The sequence below is a fragment of the Seriola lalandi genome, unplaced genomic scaffold (genome assembly GCF_002814215.2).
Source record: "Seriola lalandi dorsalis isolate HSWRI2012SDOR001 ecotype SW California unplaced genomic scaffold, Sedor1 jcf7180002054476, whole genome shotgun sequence".
Lineage (NCBI taxonomy): Eukaryota > Metazoa > Chordata > Actinopteri > Carangiformes > Carangidae > Seriola > Seriola lalandi.
The window spans coordinates 484,470-503,293 of record NW_019525029.1 but is presented as its reverse complement, the minus strand read 5'-3'; the positions used below and the strand labels follow the sequence as shown (position 1 = coordinate 503,293).

General features: G+C 41.3%; 1 protein-coding gene across 1 annotated transcript in view; it reads left to right on the top strand.

The window, feature by feature from the left end:
• Positions 1–18,824, top strand: part of gabbr2 (gamma-aminobutyric acid (GABA) B receptor, 2) — a 176,255-nt gene that overhangs the window by 109,097 nt on the left and 48,334 nt on the right. Inside the window, exons 8-13 of the mRNA XM_023412306.2 lie at positions 1,931–1,991; positions 9,153–9,233; positions 10,121–10,271; positions 10,623–10,755; positions 12,494–12,601; positions 16,057–16,179. Of these exons, the coding sequence (XP_023268074.1) occupies positions 1,931–1,991; positions 9,153–9,233; positions 10,121–10,271; positions 10,623–10,755; positions 12,494–12,601; positions 16,057–16,179 (657 nt within the window). The remainder of the gene's footprint in view (positions 1–1,930; positions 1,992–9,152; positions 9,234–10,120; positions 10,272–10,622; positions 10,756–12,493; positions 12,602–16,056; positions 16,180–18,824) is intronic.

Genomic DNA, 18,824 nt, shown 5'->3' with positions numbered 1-18,824 from the left:
GTGAGGTTGCCTAAGCTGCAGAGGAGCACAATACCTCGCAGAAAGAGGCTTTACAGTAACTTCTTTGAATTTTGGTCAAAAGAGGTTAATTTAATCTTTGTAGCACAGACATTTATTTCCAATTAAGAATGTCAGAGTCAGTGCCTCTGCATATGTTTGATCTACTTTGCATATTCTACAAACTGTGTTTACACTTGAGAGAACAAATTGGGGGGCTGTTAAAATAACTACACGCCATTTCAATAAGGTTTGTGATAGCTCCGCTTTTGCTGATGTGAAGGGTAATTACGATGGCAATACTAATGCACAGCGAGAGCATGATGGTACAGCTACTCTAGAAACCTGGATACATACACTCACCCTCATTACAGGTTCAAGTCAAGTTCCCTATTTTCAACCCACATTGTTTGACCCTGTTTACACACCATCGTTGAATGTAATGCCTAATGAGCTGAACTGTGATGCACTGCATTGTCCTACTTATACTTAAGGTGTAATTTCATAGCATATTGTTGGCAAGTGTTGTGGTGTGCAATTGGTAGCAGAGGACTCGTTGTATATCACATGGGTAACATGGCAACACTTGAGACTCTTGTGCCCCAGGAGTAGCTCACACACGTACATCACACACGTACATCACCAGGGACACATGCATGTGCATAAGCATAATGTGACAACATATTAACTGCATACACGTAGCACGTAGACACGCATGCATGCACACACTCAAACAAACATCAAAGATGCCACACAAAGACTGGGATTCAAACGGAGGGGTGGGATCCTGCTCTGCTACTTCAAAGCTTGCCATCTTTTTGAGGCAGAATTGGCTCTCCAGCTTCCTTCCCTGTATTTCCCCCTCAGCTCCCTTTTAATCAGCCAATGCAAATGCGCTGTCTCTCTCGCTCTCTCTCTATCTGTATGTATATATATATGTATTTATGTGTGTGTGTGTGTGTGTGTGTGTGTGTGTGTGTGTGTGTGTGTGTGTGTGTATGAGAGAGTGTGGATCTATTGATTGATCTGCTCACACCTTTTTGGGTTAGCTGCTAGCCAGCCAGTAATATGTAAACCCAGTTAAATGTGTAATTAAGGATCCCTGTATGCAGATGGTGAATTAATTGAACAGTCTTGCTAGATGAAGAGGGAGAGAGCAATAAAGAGACAGAGGGAAGGAGAAAATAGAACAAGGAAGAGACTACATGGGAGAAGATAAAGCGACAGAAGCCAAAACTGATTTGAATAGGGCTTACGATATTGCCACAAAGTTGAATTGCTTTTGTCTACCTTGTCTGCATTTTCCAGACGCTCCTTCCTTATCTTGTTCCTGTGGAGTTTAAATCAGAGACTTCCTCTGTTATTTTTTCCCCTCATTTTAGAGAGGTTGTTTGACCAATAAACACACCCTTTTGGAGAGAAATCAATATCTAGACATGAAAGGTTGAATAGAATGGTAGAAATATTCACTGACCACTACAGACTGTTCTTAGGCCAAATATGAGTCTCACTTAAAGAATTACCTTTTGAAAGTTGCCGGAGCCCAGGTTTGTACTAATGCTAAGTGAGCAAAAGTAGTTAAATCAGACCACCTTGCTGACCTGATGTTGTTCCAAGGATATTAGCAAATGAATTGGCTGAAAGATAATTTTGTTTACCTCTATAAACAAATCAATTTTGTCCACTTCTAATCAAATAAGATGCAGTGTGCAGGAGCCGAGACTGCCCTTTGCCTGCCAATGCTCCAGTATCAGGAAAGCATTGTGCATAAATTTAGTTGAAGTAAGCACCTATCCTTTTTTCTTTTTTTTTACCCAAATTCACTTTACTGCTTATGCTGCGTCTTCCTCAGAAGAATGGGATGTTTTGTAATGTGTGTTCCCGGTGTTATATTAAAGACAGATATTCTGTTTTTATGTTTCCTTCTGTTCAGGGTCAAGTCATGTTTCGGAATGGAGAGAGGATGGGCACAATAAAATTCAACCAGTTTCAAGGTACGTTGGGACATTACTGCTATTGTACTCCTTCAATCAACCAGTTTCAAGTTTCATTGTTTCATTGTTTACAAACCTTATCCTCTCCCTCCTTATCCTCTACCTATTATTATGAATGAAAAACATTGTTTCGAAGCAACAAGAACTGGACTTAGCCATATAGATGTATCTGTTGTTTTCACTTGACTCAGCCTGTCACACCCATCTCCAGCCGTCTACACTTGTTCCTCTTCGTACTCTACCGACCTTGAGTTAGAGTTATTGCCATCATTTTTTGAATTCCAACCACTCGCGTATCTGTTCAATAAAACCAACAGTTGTTTCAGAAATTTCGCAGGATTACCGCAGCCTTTTGGAAAGCCACTTCGCAATTTTTCTCGAGTCAGAAGGCTGCCACGGTTGATATACTGGTACCTATAATGGATCCAAGAGGGCTTAAGAGAAGCTTTTAGCAGAGTCATATTCACAGGAAAGGGATGCCGAAAGATTTCACACTTTCAAAGTCAAATGCTTTGTACACGCATTTATGTCATTAGTTAGAGAGGATTCGTTTGGCTCCAAGGGTTGTTTGTCAGAAAACATAAACACAAATCTTTTACACTATTTGTCTGTTTTTTTTTTTTCTTGGTGTTTTTACTTGCGGGTAGACACATACGCCCATCTGTATTGGGCCGGATGTTCAGTCTGTGTCTGTATGAGCGCAAGTTAGGTCGATCTAAAACTCTAAATTACAAGATCTATGGTACATTACGGTGTTTGCTCTCCTCTGTGGCGATAAGATCCATGTATAGATGGTGAAGGTTTGCATGTAAACACATGCCTCAGTACTCTATCATCATAGCGTCATCCTGAAGTTGTTTTTGAGCCAGCGGGGCCTGCTGAGTGGCAGAATAACCCAGAGACAGCATCTCGATGCAGGGGATTCCCAGCTCCAAGGCTCCCCAGACTGTATGTAGCACACTGCATGGTGCTGTTCTGCCCTGTCTGCTTAACCATCTTATCTTCCCTGCTGCAGAGGGGCTCAATCCCTCTGGCTGCTTACATCATGCTCTGTGTGAATGTGTGTGAGCGTGTGTGTGTGCGTGTGCGTGTGTGTGCGCGTGTGTGTGTGTGTGTTTTCCGTCTGGGAGCATAAGAGAGATAGAGGACACTATGTACGTGCTCATGCTGCTGCTAACTCTGCCCATAACTGACCAGGCATGTGTGGGCTTTCAATAACAATATAATGAAAAGAATGTTACAGCCCAGACTCTGTGGGTTTGACAAAAAGAGACCACACATAATTTGTAGCAATGTAACTGTGACTTTATGTTTAACTCAGAAACTCAGAATTAGCACAGTCAGTAGTTGTGTAGTGTGACAGTAAGTGTAGAGTTTACAGTGTTGATTGTCATTGCATAGTGAAAAGAGGAGAGGTAAGAGCAGAACAAACTAATAATCAGGCTAGAAAGTGGTGATTGAGACAAATGCTGTTTCCCAATTCCATACATAATTGTATACAGAGTCTTTTGTTGCAGCAATAGAGAAGATCAATGTTCTGCACTAACAGAGAATAATAGAAAATCACAGTCGTTTATTAAAGTGCGAATGGAATGACGTCAAGAAAAAGCAAAACGATTTTCCAAAGACTTATCAACTTACTTATTAACTTTTTTTTTTTAGTCATCCTTCAAGCCCTACAGTCCACAATTTATATTATTGTTTTGCAGCTGCAAGTAGCTCGTCACCTTCCCTGTGCCGTTGTGGGATCAATCATTTTTAGTACATGCACTGATTTTATGTCGCTTAATTTTGACATTTTTAAACTGTGAACGCACTACAGGATGAAAAGCTCTGGGACACAGCTACAGAGAGACAGATTGTGGAGCCATCTAAAATATTTTTGGATACAATCGGCACGGAGGGGCATGACATCAGGTCAGGTGACCCATCATCTCTGTACACCTGTAGTGTAGGTCACATGCAAGAATGTAACCAAGCAGCAGGAGGAGCTCGAACAAGGACAGAGTGCTGTCACAAAAAAAAAAAAAAAAAAAAAGTTTGGATGGTGGTGACATAGAAAAGAGTGGAAGGAAGTGCTTATATGTGAGTCCAGTATGTCTACGTGTGCGTGCTAGAGGGACAGAGAGTTTCTTCAGGGAGGGGCTGACCTGTTTGGCTGGCAGGAGATGGGGCAACTAGTCTAAATTAGGGTTTGGCAACTTTGGATGAGCAATGAAAGGAAATATTACTGGAACTGAAAAGCAGTTAGGGCTTGATTTATAGAGATTTTGAGAAAAATTACACGAATGCCTTAGCATGAATCATAGCCACATATCTCTATTAATTAGTGACAATCTTTTTTGGTTTTTCTCTGTCTGTCTTTCTTTTTTCCAAATGTCTCTCTCTCTCTTCTCCCAGAGCTTGTTGCCAACTGTGTGTTTGCCACACTCACTTTCCTCCACCAAATCCTCCCCTACAGTGTATGTTACAGCTATCTCTCACTATCTTCCTCCAGCCATATTATATCTCCTGCAACCCTCCTTAGCCTTCACTCTATCACTTCTTCCTCACTTGTCAGGGATTGTGAATTTGTCACCCTTTTGACATACCAACAGTCAGAGCTGGGTGGAAAGGAGAGGAGGGACAGCCCCAGCTTGAATATTTCAAAAGGCAGTGATCCTCAACATGACCCTATCATCTGTCCTCAGCCTCTGATCCTCCATTTCACACTGTCAGACGTTCTTAGTCAGGGGCCTCGGTGGCTCTCATTCCCACTGTCTCTCGTGGGGATAAGAGATAGCTCGCTACCAGAGGTCTTGATCACAGTTGCAGTCCCTCTGAGTGCAGATTTTAAATCAATGCACTACCAGGCATAGTAGATAAGGAAGCATGGCCTTTGTAATTCTGTAAGGAGGAGAGAGGTTCAATAATATATATATAAACCGATCAGCCACAACATAAAAACCAGTAACTGGTTTTTATGTTGTGACTTATTGGTATATATATCAGTAAGGTGAACATGTGACGTGTGTGTGGGTGAAAGGTTGAGATGTTTTAGGTCTTTAGAGATATATGATAGGATTTATCTACAACACTTCTCGAGCAAGAACTACTTTCCTGCTTTTTCTACCGTCTTCTGCAGGAATTTCTTCTAGCAACAGCCTCGTCGCTGTCAGTTTATTTCTAGGCAATAATTTCCTCACAGTCCTTTCAACTTAACTTGCTCACGAGAGTATCATTAAACTGTACCACCAATGTTTTTAAATGAAGCAGCGATTTTTTTTTTTGCCATGTTAGAATTTCACAGATCTGACATGAGACTTGATCAAAGAGTGCGTTTACATATGCATTAGTATCCTGGTTTTGAGCCCAATACTGTTTTTGATTATGGCATTATTCAAATCCTTGTGTACATGATCATAACAATATCCAGATTTATGATGGTGTGCCTGCAGGCATGTCTTGATTTCTCACCACCTATTATGAGATGGTTCAGAAATGTGATAAAGTGTTTACACCCCACGCTGTCGTGGTTTCTGTCGTGAGTATTCAGCGTAGTATATCCAGTTCTTCTCAAAACCGGAATAAGGTTTTATCCAGGTTTCTGTCACCAGGCTAAGCTGTTTACATGCACAAAACATATCCAGGATGCTAGTTTGCATGTAAACACACTCAAAAGGCAAACTAATGTGAACTAATGTGAAAAATAACTCTAAATTAACTTAATCACAAACACATTTACAATCATAATCAGTATTATTAGATAATGAAATAATTAAATAATGAGATACGCTGCAATGAGGTCCAGTAATCACCGCTTTTTTTCACCACTTTTTTAAAACCAGCATGAGGCCAAGTCATCTGTGCTTGAGTTGCAGGTGCAACAGTGAAAAAAAAATGGAACAGTTTTGAAAATTACAGTAAACACATATTAAGTGCACTGAGATAGAGGAACAATAGTCACAACAGGAGCATGTCAGATACAGCCTGTACTGCAGGGGTAACCAAACTGACATGACAAGGTGAATATACAGTAACTCACCTTTGTAGCAGTGGAGTTTCTGACCACTATGGTGTTACAGAGCAATGTGTTTACAGGTGTTTTGCTTTGGGTCGCAATGGGTGATACTTTTCTGCCAATGGTTTCACACTATTCCACTGATCTGCAGGTGGTGAAAGATGCAAAGAAATGTAGCAGTGAAGAAAAAGACAGTCAAACACTGATGTAAACAATCGAAATGCATTTAAATCATATGCAAGATCTCAACAATACATATTATGTTTTGGTGAGTAAAATTAAATGTGAACATAACTTTTGTTTGTTTAGAAGAAAATTACACGGGGCATCTTTATGTTTAAAGCCCCTGAAAACATGGCTTATAATCCAGAGTATTAGAATAGAGTAGAGAGAAGTATAAATGAGCAACAATCAGTGCTACAGTTAGAATAAAACAGCTATCTTCAAATTCCTCAAATTTTGATTCAAATGTTGCTTAGCCCTGGCTGGCGCACTGAACTACATGACATCGCTGTTTTTCAACTGAGCTCCTGCACACTTCAAACCAATGAGTAAATCAAGGACAAAAACAAAGATGCAGAAATCTCTCATGAATTAAAAGTGTTCTAATTTTGGACAGCTGACGTAGGACCCCGTCGCCCTTAATAAGGAGCAGATTGAGATAAGACTTTCTTTTTTTTTTAAGCTTTTTTTTTTCATTTTGTATATCATATCAGGAACATCAGTTAAAAGCTGACAAATTAAGAAAATCAGACCTTTATTTACAGTTATTTAAAGTGACAAATGAAACAAAAAGGCATGAGATGTGATTGCACACGGCTGAATGACGCATTGAGTTTTACCAGCCTGCTGTGGCCATCAATATTCAATATTCCCTGTGGGGATAGAGTGCTGGGATAGTATTTTAGCATCTCAAAGTAAGAGTGCTGATATACAACCCCTTCTGCTGTTAAGATCCTAACAAAGGATGTGGTCAAGGGAAACATAGCCATTGATCGTTTACGCTGAAAAGTTTGAGAAATACCAATCGTGATCGTGTGTGCACATAAAATTTACCGAACATTTTCAACATTTGCTGATGCTTTGATGCCAGAGCTGGAGATCAAATGAGGTGATTCACCGAGAGGAGAGGAGAGGAGAGGAGAGGAGATGAGAGAGGAGAGAGGAGAGAGGAGAGGACAGGAGAGGCGAGGCGAGGAGAGGAGGAGAGAGGAGAGGAGAGGAGAGGACAGGAGAGGCGAGGAGAGGAGGAGAGAGGAGAGGAGAGAGGAGAGGAGAGGAGAGGAGAGGAGAGGAGAGGCGAGGCGAGGAGAGGAGGAGAGAGGAGAGGAGAGAGGAGAGGAGAGGAGAGGAGAGGAGAGAGGAGAGCAGAACACGGTGCCCTGTGATGCTGCATAAGCTGATGTTATCTGTCATTTTCCTCGTCAAGGACAATGCTACAGAGGAGTTCAATGGACCCATAAGAGTGATAACAGAGAGAGATTTGTGCACGTACACCAGAAGAAATTGCAGGTTGTTTGTAGTGCTTACAAAAAAAGAATCTGAATAATCTGTCCTCTCCTCCCATCCACAGCTTCTCTCCTCCCTGGTGTACACTCTAAGTGAGTAATCTTTATGAGTGAAGAAGAGTGAAGGCCCAGGTTTGTTTGACAAGGTCATGCTTCCTCCAATATTACACCTGAGGGACTCATCCTTGTTCCTAAAAGAAAAATCCTGAAATAGCTATGTTTGAGCAGAGCTCCAGAGAGACGGTGGTATTTACAGGCCGGGGTGTACAGCAGTTTACAGTCCCTTGACTGCATCTAGAATATGCTTAAGTCAATGTATAATGCATTTTAAATACCAAAGAAGGATTAGATCTATTTATTGTCTCCTCTACATCAGTTGAAGATTCTTCTCATATTGTGCATCTGAAGTCTGCCCTCACTACATCTGAGCTTTTTTATGTCTCTGTCTGTGAGCTGGTTTCTGTGATATCTGCTCCTCATTGCCCTTTAGGTTTCCTTGAGGTAAAATAAACTGATAATTGAGACTGTATAAAACAGGAAGATCATTTCCTGACCGTATTAAGCTGCATCTGAAATCTACCAATGGAGAATCATAAAAAATAATCTTATTGAGTGCCTTAAAATTCTATGCTATGGATATTTTGTTATATTACTAATGGGTTTTGGAAGATCTCCCTGTGATTTAAAGCTCTCTATAAGGTTGTACCTCTGTGCCAGACTTTACAGCTTAAAACCAGGCCATTCTTCACCGTGTCCAATTACTGTTTGAATTAGATTTACTTGTTCAGTCAAAGTAGCATCTGTTACATTTTCTCCAAATACGGATCACTGGAGCTATATTTTATAAACCTAGCAAGCTGCTTTGTATCTGTGAGCCATTATTTTAGCACCTCATTGCTGAATTAATTTCACTACCTGAAATACTTCACAAACCTTGCCAGAAAAACAAGCCAGAAAACTCCAAAACTGTGACTCGAATGATGCAATGTCAGTCTGTCGGTTGGCTGGTCCACTGCTTTGATCCAGACTGAAGTATGTCATCATCCACTCGATGGATTGCCACAAAATTTTGTACCGACATTCACGGTTCTCAGGCAAAATATACCCAAGGTCCCCAGACTTTTCCTCTCGCGTTTCAACCACTGGATGGATTACCATGAAATTTAATACAGACATTCATGTTCAATCAGTGTTGTGATCACTCGCGTTGTAATAACTTTGGTGATTCCTTAACTTCTAATCTAGTCCCGTCTAGTGGGTGGGAAGGTGAATGTTGGTGGGATCTGCTTCTTTTAGTTTTGCTGAGATGTTCACTGTTGTATCATTTGTGCTTATTGGACTGCTAAATTAAATTTTTTGTGTCTGTTTGTTTTAAGATGAAAAAAAAACCAAAAAAAACAGAAGTAGAGTCATTGTGAGCATGTTAGTGTGCTGACTTGGCATTTGGCACAGAGCGCCGCTTTGTGTCGCAGAGCTGCGAACATTGCTGCAGCCCATTTGTCTCATTTAAAACTATTTTACGCAGCAGCTTTAATTGCTTTGAAAGTGTACTGGAGGAAAAAGGGGTTGGCATCCAGTTGCTGGTTTTGACATGTATTTGTTTTAATATTTACATACTTATATGTGTGTGTATGTGTGTGTGTGTTTTAACAGAGGGCCAGGAAGTGAAGGTGGGAGAGTACAACGCAATTGCTGATGTGCTGGACCTCATCAACAACTCCATAAGGTTCCAAGGTATGAAGAAAGCTGGATATGAGTGTATGTGCCTGCATCTATGTGTGACGGTGTGAGTGTTGACTGAGAGATGTAAAGTAGACTGAAGAAGAAGAAGAAGAAGAAGAAGAAGGTGTCCTGATGCATCTAATGTGTGTTTTTATATATGTTACAGGCCCATCACTCTCTTCGCTCGTTCATTTGCTCACTTGAACCCAGACCCTCCCTCCAGCAGACATACATACTCACACACCAACACCACTCAGTGTAGGGACTCGCCACTCTCCTTTACCACTATAAACTGTCCTCTCTCAGCTAAATAATTTACCAGTACATTTTTCACCCCTCCTGTGTTTGCTTGTGTTGACATACTTTGTAATTTGTTCAATCCCCCTGGCTATTCTCCCCTTCACCACCCTTGCCCCACATACAGAAACTCTAGGACAGTACCATCTAAAATGCTTGTTTCCACATCCCTGACCACAGTAAGTGGAGATGTGTAAGATGATGCCATTGCGATCGATTGGCACACTGACAGGAGAAAAATAGAGCAAAAGATAAGAAAGTGCGGGGTCCAACCACAATAACTTGACTGTGGTGCTTTGAGATACATGCAGGGGAAACTGGGGACTTGGAAATGCTTCTCAAATAACTGGATATCTGCAGCAGTGTCACTGTTTTGTAGCTGAAAAGGAGAAAGATTTGGTCAGACAGTTCTTAAGTCATCAAAGTGAAGAGAGAAACCTCACTGGAGAAAGTGAAAATGTCTTGAAAACCACTGGACAATATTCCATGAAAACAACATTCAGTCTTACATTATGTTTGAGGCTCACTCATGTTGAGAGATTGTCTAAAATCAATGTTTTTTTTTTTTGTTTTTTTTTTGTTACACTTCCTCTCCTTCTTAGGCGTTGAGCCTCCCAAGGATCGTACATTTGTGCGTCTGCAGCGCCGCCACATCAACGTGCCCCTGTACAGCATCCTGTCCACCATCACCATACTGGGCATGCTCATGGCTGGGGCTTTCCTGTTCTTCAACATCAAGAATCGTAACCACAGGTCAGCAACCAGCATTGGTGACGCACAGCTTTGAGAGGTAGGGGTTAGGTGAAGGATAGCTTTTGAAGGTGAAACAGATACACGTACGGCGCGGCAGGAAAGCAAATGTAGGGGTTGGTATTAAGGGAGAAGAAAGAGAGGAATGATTGAAGGACGGGAGGAAGATTGCGCAGTATTGAATTGAAAGAATAATGAAGCATGAGAATGATGATTAACCTTTAACCATCTTGGAGGTACATTATTATTTCACTTTTCTCTCTCTAAACTAGAATATCATAGGCTACATTACTTGTGTTTCTAGACTGATGGATTCTGTTCTTTTCTATATATTTTTAATGTGTTCTCCTCCAGACTAATCAAGATGTCCAGTCCATACATGAACAACCTGATCATCCTCGGAGGCATGCTCTCCTATGCCTCTATCTTCCTGTTTGGTCTGGATGGAGGTTTTGTCTCTGACAAAGAGTTTGAGACCCTCTGCACTGTGAGTTTCTGCAACAACTTTCACTAATACATAAAATTGAAGTTCGGGTTGGATGCTCGTCATATTCAGTTCCAACAGGCACGATTGAATTTTGCTTATTAGCTCACAGAGTAGTTGTGGCTACAACTAACCCTTATTTTCATTAGTAATGAATCAGTTTCAAATCAATTTTCTTGATTAAACTAAATGTAAATTTTTTGCACTTACATTTTCCCAAAGGCTAAAGAAAAAAATTGCATGATTTCTTCAACCCGAGCCCGAATACATTTAGATGACTATCATATAAGATAAAGAATTACAGAAAATCCTAACTGAGATGCAGGAACTAGAGAATGGACAGCATTAACTTGATGAACATCTTATACATAATCATCTTAATCAAAATAGTTGCCAATTCATTTTCTCTTGATCAACTGATCAATCAGCTAATTGTTTAAGCTCTGATTCAGTTATTTGGAGTGTGAACTGCTGACAGTTGAGTACACCACTCACTTAAACGTCCTCCAGATCCTTAAATAATTTACTTAGAAATAACTTATTTACCCAGATTAACTTCAGTCATTGAATTCACTTACTGCACTGACAAATTGCTCTGGATAATACTTTATACAGTGAAGTATATTGTATTTTTTAGATGATGGTGTATTCAGTTTATTCAGTGCTGCACATACAGTTCATGAAATTCACTTCACATATATGTAAAATGAGCTAAAATATGGAGAATGCTGCTGAAACACTAATCATGTGAACTGTGTGACAAACTCTAAGCGAAAACTGATTGAATCTCTCTCTCCAGGTCTCTAGCTAGCATGGAGCACATTAAGTGTCTCCCCCCAGGTAGCATTACTGTGTGACTATGTACATGCTGGATTAATTAAAGAGTTTTGATTACAGTGATAACTGGTTTCCACTGAGATACCACCCTCCCAGACACACACACACACACACACACACACACACGCACAGCAAAGTAATATTAGGCAGGGCACGTCTCGCGCTGCCACCACCTGGCTGGAGCTCTGCCGCAGAGCCAAAACAGAGCTTGTCACTTCAGACAAGGTTCTACAGCAAAGAAGCGCAGAGGGTTGATCCGTTCACCATCAATCAATACGTGCTGGTCTCCTTGAGAATAGATGCTGTAATTGTTTTTTTTTGTTTGTTTTTTTTGCTGTCTTCTTTTACCCAGTGTTCTGTCCCTGCCTGGGTTTATTGCTTTTCTAGAAATGGTGGAGAGTGTCACGAGACGAGGGCCAGGTGTAAATGTGTGGAGGGTATACAGGATGTGCGGTGCAGATGGGATTCACACACTGAAAAACAATCATGTTTATCACGTGCAGCAGTCAAACGCAAAGTATACAGAAGCACACAAGCACACGCACATACAGACTCTGTAGCTATATTAGGATTTTGTCAGCTATATTCAAATTCTAAGCTTTTAAAACACTTCAGCGGTGTCCTTTGTGCCGGAGCAGTAAGAGGTCTACATTCTGTTTCTCATTAAGATGAAATGCTCTCAGGAGAGTGACAGCTTCCATGGTCCAGGACGTTCTCCCAGAGCTCAACACATGCAGACAAAAAATAAGTCTGACAGGGTCTTATTTTTAGAATGCGTCACAATGCTATTTTGAATGAACTTCTCAAGAAAAATGCAAATACCTGTCAGAGCAGATGTTGTTTTAAGTCTTGATCACCAGTTTAAGGCGTGACACTATTATGTGTTTTCCTGTTGTTCTGATAGGTACGGACATGGATTCTCATTGTTGGATACACCACAGCTTTCGGAGCCATGTTTGCCAAGACCTGGAGGGTGCACGCCATCTTCAAAAATGTGAAGATGAAGAAGAAGGTATAGAAAAATGTTTATTCTTCATATTATGACACACGTGTTACAAAGACCGGTACTTTGTATGCCTCCTTGACAAATGTACTTCATTATTTGTTTATTTTTAACATTTATTTTTATAGGTTCATGTACATATGATCCTTCCTGCTTAAATCTGGATTCGAAGCTTTCGCATTTCGTCACAGCTTGTGCTGTCTGTTAGATAGGATAACTACCAGTTCATATAACCAGAGGCAACTCCACTGAAACATGTAGACCTGATGGTCTTATCCAGGACGCTTCATCTGTCTTTTGAAAGCCCAACACTGGTGTGTGGGTGCGTGTATTCAGACTCACGCTTTTAAACAAACACTCTGAAAGACTGGCAGCCCCTGGCACCTGCTTTTAGAATCTTCTCTTGTAAAAAAAAAAAAAAAAAAAAAAAAAAGATTCAGAAATACAAATGGCTTTTTAAACATCTGACACAATCTGCTTCACTGGCCTAGTTATATAAAGTGGTGCCGAGTTCACTCAATGTTGTAACTGTGCTTGGCCTTTTTGTATTTATAGATCTTGCTCTCCCTCTCTTTGTCTCTCTCCCTCTCACCCTCTTGCATATTGGAGGAAGTTTGTGGGTGGCCTGCCAGAGAGAGACAGAGAGAAGAGAGAGAGAGAGAGCAAGCGGGGGAGAGAGAGAGAGGAAGGAGGGATGGATCAAAGAGTCAGAGAGGTTGGAGGGATGCAGGGATGTAGTGGCAGAAGGGAGGGTGGAGAGACAGACGGAGGAAGACAAAGCAGGGCAGGGAAAGGGACAAGACAAATAATGTGGCACAAATGGCTACGAAAGTGGGTTGGACATTGTAAGAAGAAAATGGGGAAGCTGGGAAAAGAAGGGCAAAGGATAGATGAAGATAAAGAGAATCCAGATTACAGGTTAAAAGACAAGGAGCTATGACTGAGCTCTACCTTTGCTATTTCTACTGTAATTTTGTGGTCAGGTCACTGCAAGATCACCACCCCCATGTTTTTTTCAGTTGTTTCAGAATTAATGACACTTGACCTGGCCTTTCATATTTTTTTTTAATTCATTGGCATTTTATTGATCATTTGAGGAAAACAAAACAGTTTTACCTCTTGAGCACAGTAACTTTGCCCTGAACCTTTACAGTCAATTATCTCTGCTGAGTTCACCCTCGTCACCTTCTTTCCCTTGCTAACACAGACAAAACAGATGTTTCTCAGTATTCGCTCCTACCACATACTTCAACCCTTAAACCTCAAGATGTATTCTCTGTTGGTTCAGGGCCTGGGTCTGTGTGCAGGGCGCATGCACGCACACACACACACACACACACACACACACACACACACACACACACACACATACACACACACACACACACTTCCTCCACACTGATTGAGTGCAGGTGCTTTGGCTTCAGTAGAGTGATAGTTGCTGTTGGTTCCATGAAATCTCTGCCAGCCGCTGTCAGGGGAGGGACAAGCCCAAGCGTTAGCCATATTTTCTTCAAACAGTAGGGCTGGGAGTGCATCCCTCACTCCTTCCCCCAGCCTTCCCTCAATCTTTTCCCTCGTACACTGGGAGAGCACTGATTGTAAATCAGGGGTGTGTTCGATAAGGCTTCCACTCGGCGGGCTGTGGCTGGCACTCCTTCACTTCTTAAAGAGCTCAGTGCCAGAGACAGCGTGGGGTGGGGGGGTGGGGCTGTCAATCAATGTCCTCCTTCTCCAAATACACACAAACAAAAACCACAGACACAGATAAACATGCACAGTTACAAAAAAAACAAAAATCACCCCTTACACAACCCCTCACCCACAGGCCCCTGTGGCAGCTACTTGTCAGTCTGCCTATCTTGGTAATGCATACACACACACAAGTGCACACACACACACACACACACACACACACACACACACACACACACACATATATACACATATAATTATTGTATTCACACTTATTGGTTGACACGCAACTTTATAAATATCACTATATACATATTACAAGATGATATGTATATGGTTGAGTTCTTGTCTTGAAAGCAGTAGTTTGGCAAAAAATCATAACTCAAGGTCTCCTTACTACTTTTCGGAGCTTGGAACCACACCTCATGGTCAGCAGATGGAGTTTCATGGAGAACAAAGAAACATATTTATTTCTCTGTTTCTATTCTTAGTCATTTCAGATCCACGTGCACATCCAATAATTATAAAATCATTTGGTCTTTTTTTTCCTCAATCAAATTCATCAGTATAAATGAAGACTTTAGAACCCAACTGATATGTCAGAGTGCCAATATTAGTGGGGAAAAGGAAATGATAAATAAATAACACTTCAGGTAATTTGGAGTCATTATATAGTTTTTCTCACAGACTCTTTTGGCAGAGTAACATATCACAGTTGAGCAGATGGTGGTGTAGAGCTTTTTCTTTTTTGTTTTGTAATTTTCCCCCAAAATATCACACATCTTGTTACAACTATGTCCTTGTTGGAATCATGGATTATAAATTTCATCTGCCAGATTTTTTGCATTTCATTCAATATGCAAGTACTTCAAATATCATCATCATTTTTTTCATTGGCTTTTAAGCAGCCATTTGATATCTGACCTGCTTTGCTTCTCTTCGCTGGCCTGCCCTAAAGCATAGCAACATTTTCTACAAGTAATGTGCCTCGCCCTGCCTTGCCAATATTTGTTCAATGCCAACCACCATCAAACGACAGCAGATCAAAAAAACAAACCCCTCATGCATCTCATCCTGAGCCCACCGGCGGATGCAGAGTGCGAAGCCAGTGTGCTGCATCTGGGCTATGTGATACTCTCCAAACACAGCCCTGCTTGTGTACCCTGACCTTTCCTTTGATCTGCGGTTCCAGACAGTCAAATGCTATTATAAATAAAGATCACAAACAGGTCATGGCTTTCATCCCATCTAAAGTTCATGGTACAAAAGAAGAGCTTTAGTGGTTGACAGTGTTGGCTCTTGTTTGGTGAATCTTTTCCACATTCTCTGGCCACAAGGCGACAAATCCATAGCTTGTTGGTGGCATAGTATCGACAGAACTGAATGTCCATCAGTGGTTCTCAGTCATGAGGCAATGAAGTACAATCTGCTAATTAATGTTCAGCATGTACCACAGTGTAAAAGAGTGTCGGTATTGAATTCTGAACAAGGTCTTGGTCTTCGGACTCACGGTTTGGCTGGTTTCCTATCCTAGTAGGTGGTTAATTGCAGCTAAATGCATTGTAATCAGTCCCTGATTAGATGTTAGAATGAAACCAGCGGGGGTCCGGGTCCTGAGATGGGGTGAGAATCACTTGGTTCACATAATTACAGTGGTCAATAAGAAATGTTGTTTGAAATGGTTCTACAGACACACATACTATTACATAACATTAGCAGGTGTGGGCTATTGGGCTAATACAAGCATCTCATTTCTTCTCCCCCTCTAGATCATAAAGGACCAGAAGTTGTTGATTATTGTTGGCGGGATGCTGCTAATCGACTTATGCATCCTCATTTGCTGGCAAATTGTGGACCCACTTAAGAGGACCGTGGAAGAATACAGCTTGGAGGTCAGTGTGTATTTGTTTTTTCACATCTCATCTAAACTTGCGTTTGATTGGGATTTTGTTTATGTTGATGGAACATGATTTGCCTCAGCTGGGAAAATCCGGGTGGCACAGATTCTTGCTAAAAATGCCTGTGTATTTGGAGTTGAGGCAAACAAAATGTCCGCCTTGGGCTGTAGCGCGAGCATCTTTGTTGTGCTTGTTATTTTTGGGTCAGGATGTGAGCCATCGCTGCCTCCTGTGCTCATCCCATGGCCGGACATTTGCCAGCTTGGATGTGAGACATTGGCAAGGCCTGTTGGAAAAGAGGCACTTGGCATCACTTTCTCCTTGCTGGAGAGGTGGTGTGGTGTAGAGTAGCAATGAACTCTGCTTTGCTGTGACTGGTTAGAGGAGACTCAGATTGTCTAAGATTGGTACCGGAATAGTCTAGCAGTGTGCCCAATTGGCTAAAATGAACATACTGTAGCTTTGGCATCAGAGGTTGATGGTGTGTGAAAAGTGTTTTCAGTTGACATTATTAGCACATAACTGTCAGTGGTATTAAGGGAATGCAGACTTTGAAGTAGCAAGGCACAACTGCATATTCATTTTTTTCAGAGGATTTTGTCGCTTTGGTTAAAATGGCAGATTCAGTTGCTATTTTTCCATATTTTTGTAATATCAAATATTTTGCAGTATGGCTTCACTGTTTGGTACATATGTCTTTCTGTACTGCTTACTACCAGTGTGTCCACCAGACTGCTTAAAGACGGTGGGTTAAACACTTGAGTCAGGAAGATTTCGAGCTGCATATATTAAAATAGCTTTGAGTCCGGTCTTTTTCTTTTTCTAGTGGTTTTATTTCTGAGAATATCAGCTCATGCTGTTAAATAGAGGGTTCAGTGTCCCACTGGTTAAGCATAAGAGGCTGCGGAACTCATTCGTTCCCCAATCTATTAAGTTGTTACACAAAAATATGGGCTCGCATTAAGCTGAGGGCAACTAATGCAGTGTAATGGTGAGATGAGTTATGGAGCTGGTGCAGTGAGGGATACTGTACAAATGGGATGGACACTGTATATGTGTGTGACACTGGATTTTTTGTAATGAAGTACACTGCAGCTGTGCTTTGTTAGATGTGAAGAATACAAGTGAAGCAAGAGAAATTCAAAAGAGAATGACAATAACGGGTTTTCTGCTGTCATGTTAACGCCCCTGGTAGTTTTTTTTTTTCTTACCAGTTTACGATACGTCCATGGCACTCGGTTTATTGAAGTAACAATAGCATGACTGAAAAATCAATTTTACATTGCTATAAATTATTCCCTTTATGTGCTGACAAATAATTGAACAGGAAAAATTATGTTTACTTTACTGTTGGTGCTAACAACTGACAAGCAGGAGCAATTATTCCGCTGCAGCTGAGATTAAATCATCTGTCTTTGAAGACCACAGACCATGGATACTGCTAAGTGGAGATTTTCCCTAATGAGTTGTCTTTCAAGTCCCATAGACTTTTGTATGTAGGCCACGAGACTGCTAACTGCCTCCCAGGAGCCCAAAGCCCTTAGAAACAGGCGGCATTGGTTGGATCCTCAGTGACCCTTCTACTAAACAGAGGTTGTCAGAAGGTCACTGCAGTGAAGGCAGGGTTTAATGGTGGATTTTTATGGAGACTTCTTTTGATTGTATTGAATGGATGATGTTGGCTTACTTGTTGCCAAGGTCCTGCAGGGGATGGAAAGAGGGTCTGACACTGTCTTGCATCCAGTTTTGACTATTTCGATTAAATGAAAATCTTGTGAAGTGATAAATAGTGCTTATCTAAGAGCAGTGGGAGCAGGTCAGCCTCTCTGAGTTTTTTATATCTGTTTTAGTCCCTGATGAAAAGATTCCTGTGGGAGATCTCTGAGGAAGAAACCTGTGCATAATATCTTGCTAGAATTATTTACATTCTCATGTTCCTTTTTGCCATATTCTGAAGGTATACTTAGAACATCTACAACTCTAGACAAAGCCGTATTCATTTCTGATAATAGCCACTTATATATTTAAGTCTGCCTAAAGGGTGTAGCAAAGCCTTGCCTAACATATTCATTTGTGAATGTTGTCAGTGTGTGCAGTTGGGTCCTCGTGGAGTATTCTCAGACTCTGAGCCCCTGGCCAGGGGAGTGTTGAGAATATATTAACTACTCAGTGTAGGAGTCTGCACCCCCCCTGGGGTCATGGATCTGCATGCCTGGGCTGAGGCAGAGGATCCTCATGCCTGCCCAGCCTGCCAGATTTCCAGCACCAGCAGTAGTGGACCCTTGAGGCTCAGCTAAGGGAGAGGCAGCCAGGAGCTCCTCTGCGCCTAGGGCCTCCAGGCTTGTCAGGTGGGACCAGAAACCAGAAGGCAACCCACATACCCAGAAAGTGGGTAAGGAGAAAAGAGGGGCTAGGGGAAAACACAGTATAGACAAACACAGTATTTATGGTAATAAACTATATGACAAATAAACATATTGCACTACCAGAGACAGAGGAGAGTTACACTGTTCAGAACGATGTTATCGCTGCATCAGATAACACTTCCCCCTCATTCATTTCAATGAGGCTGCCGCGGTGGTACAGTCGGGGTCATGATGCACAAGGATCCAATCAAAAAAAAAAAAAAAAAAAAAAAA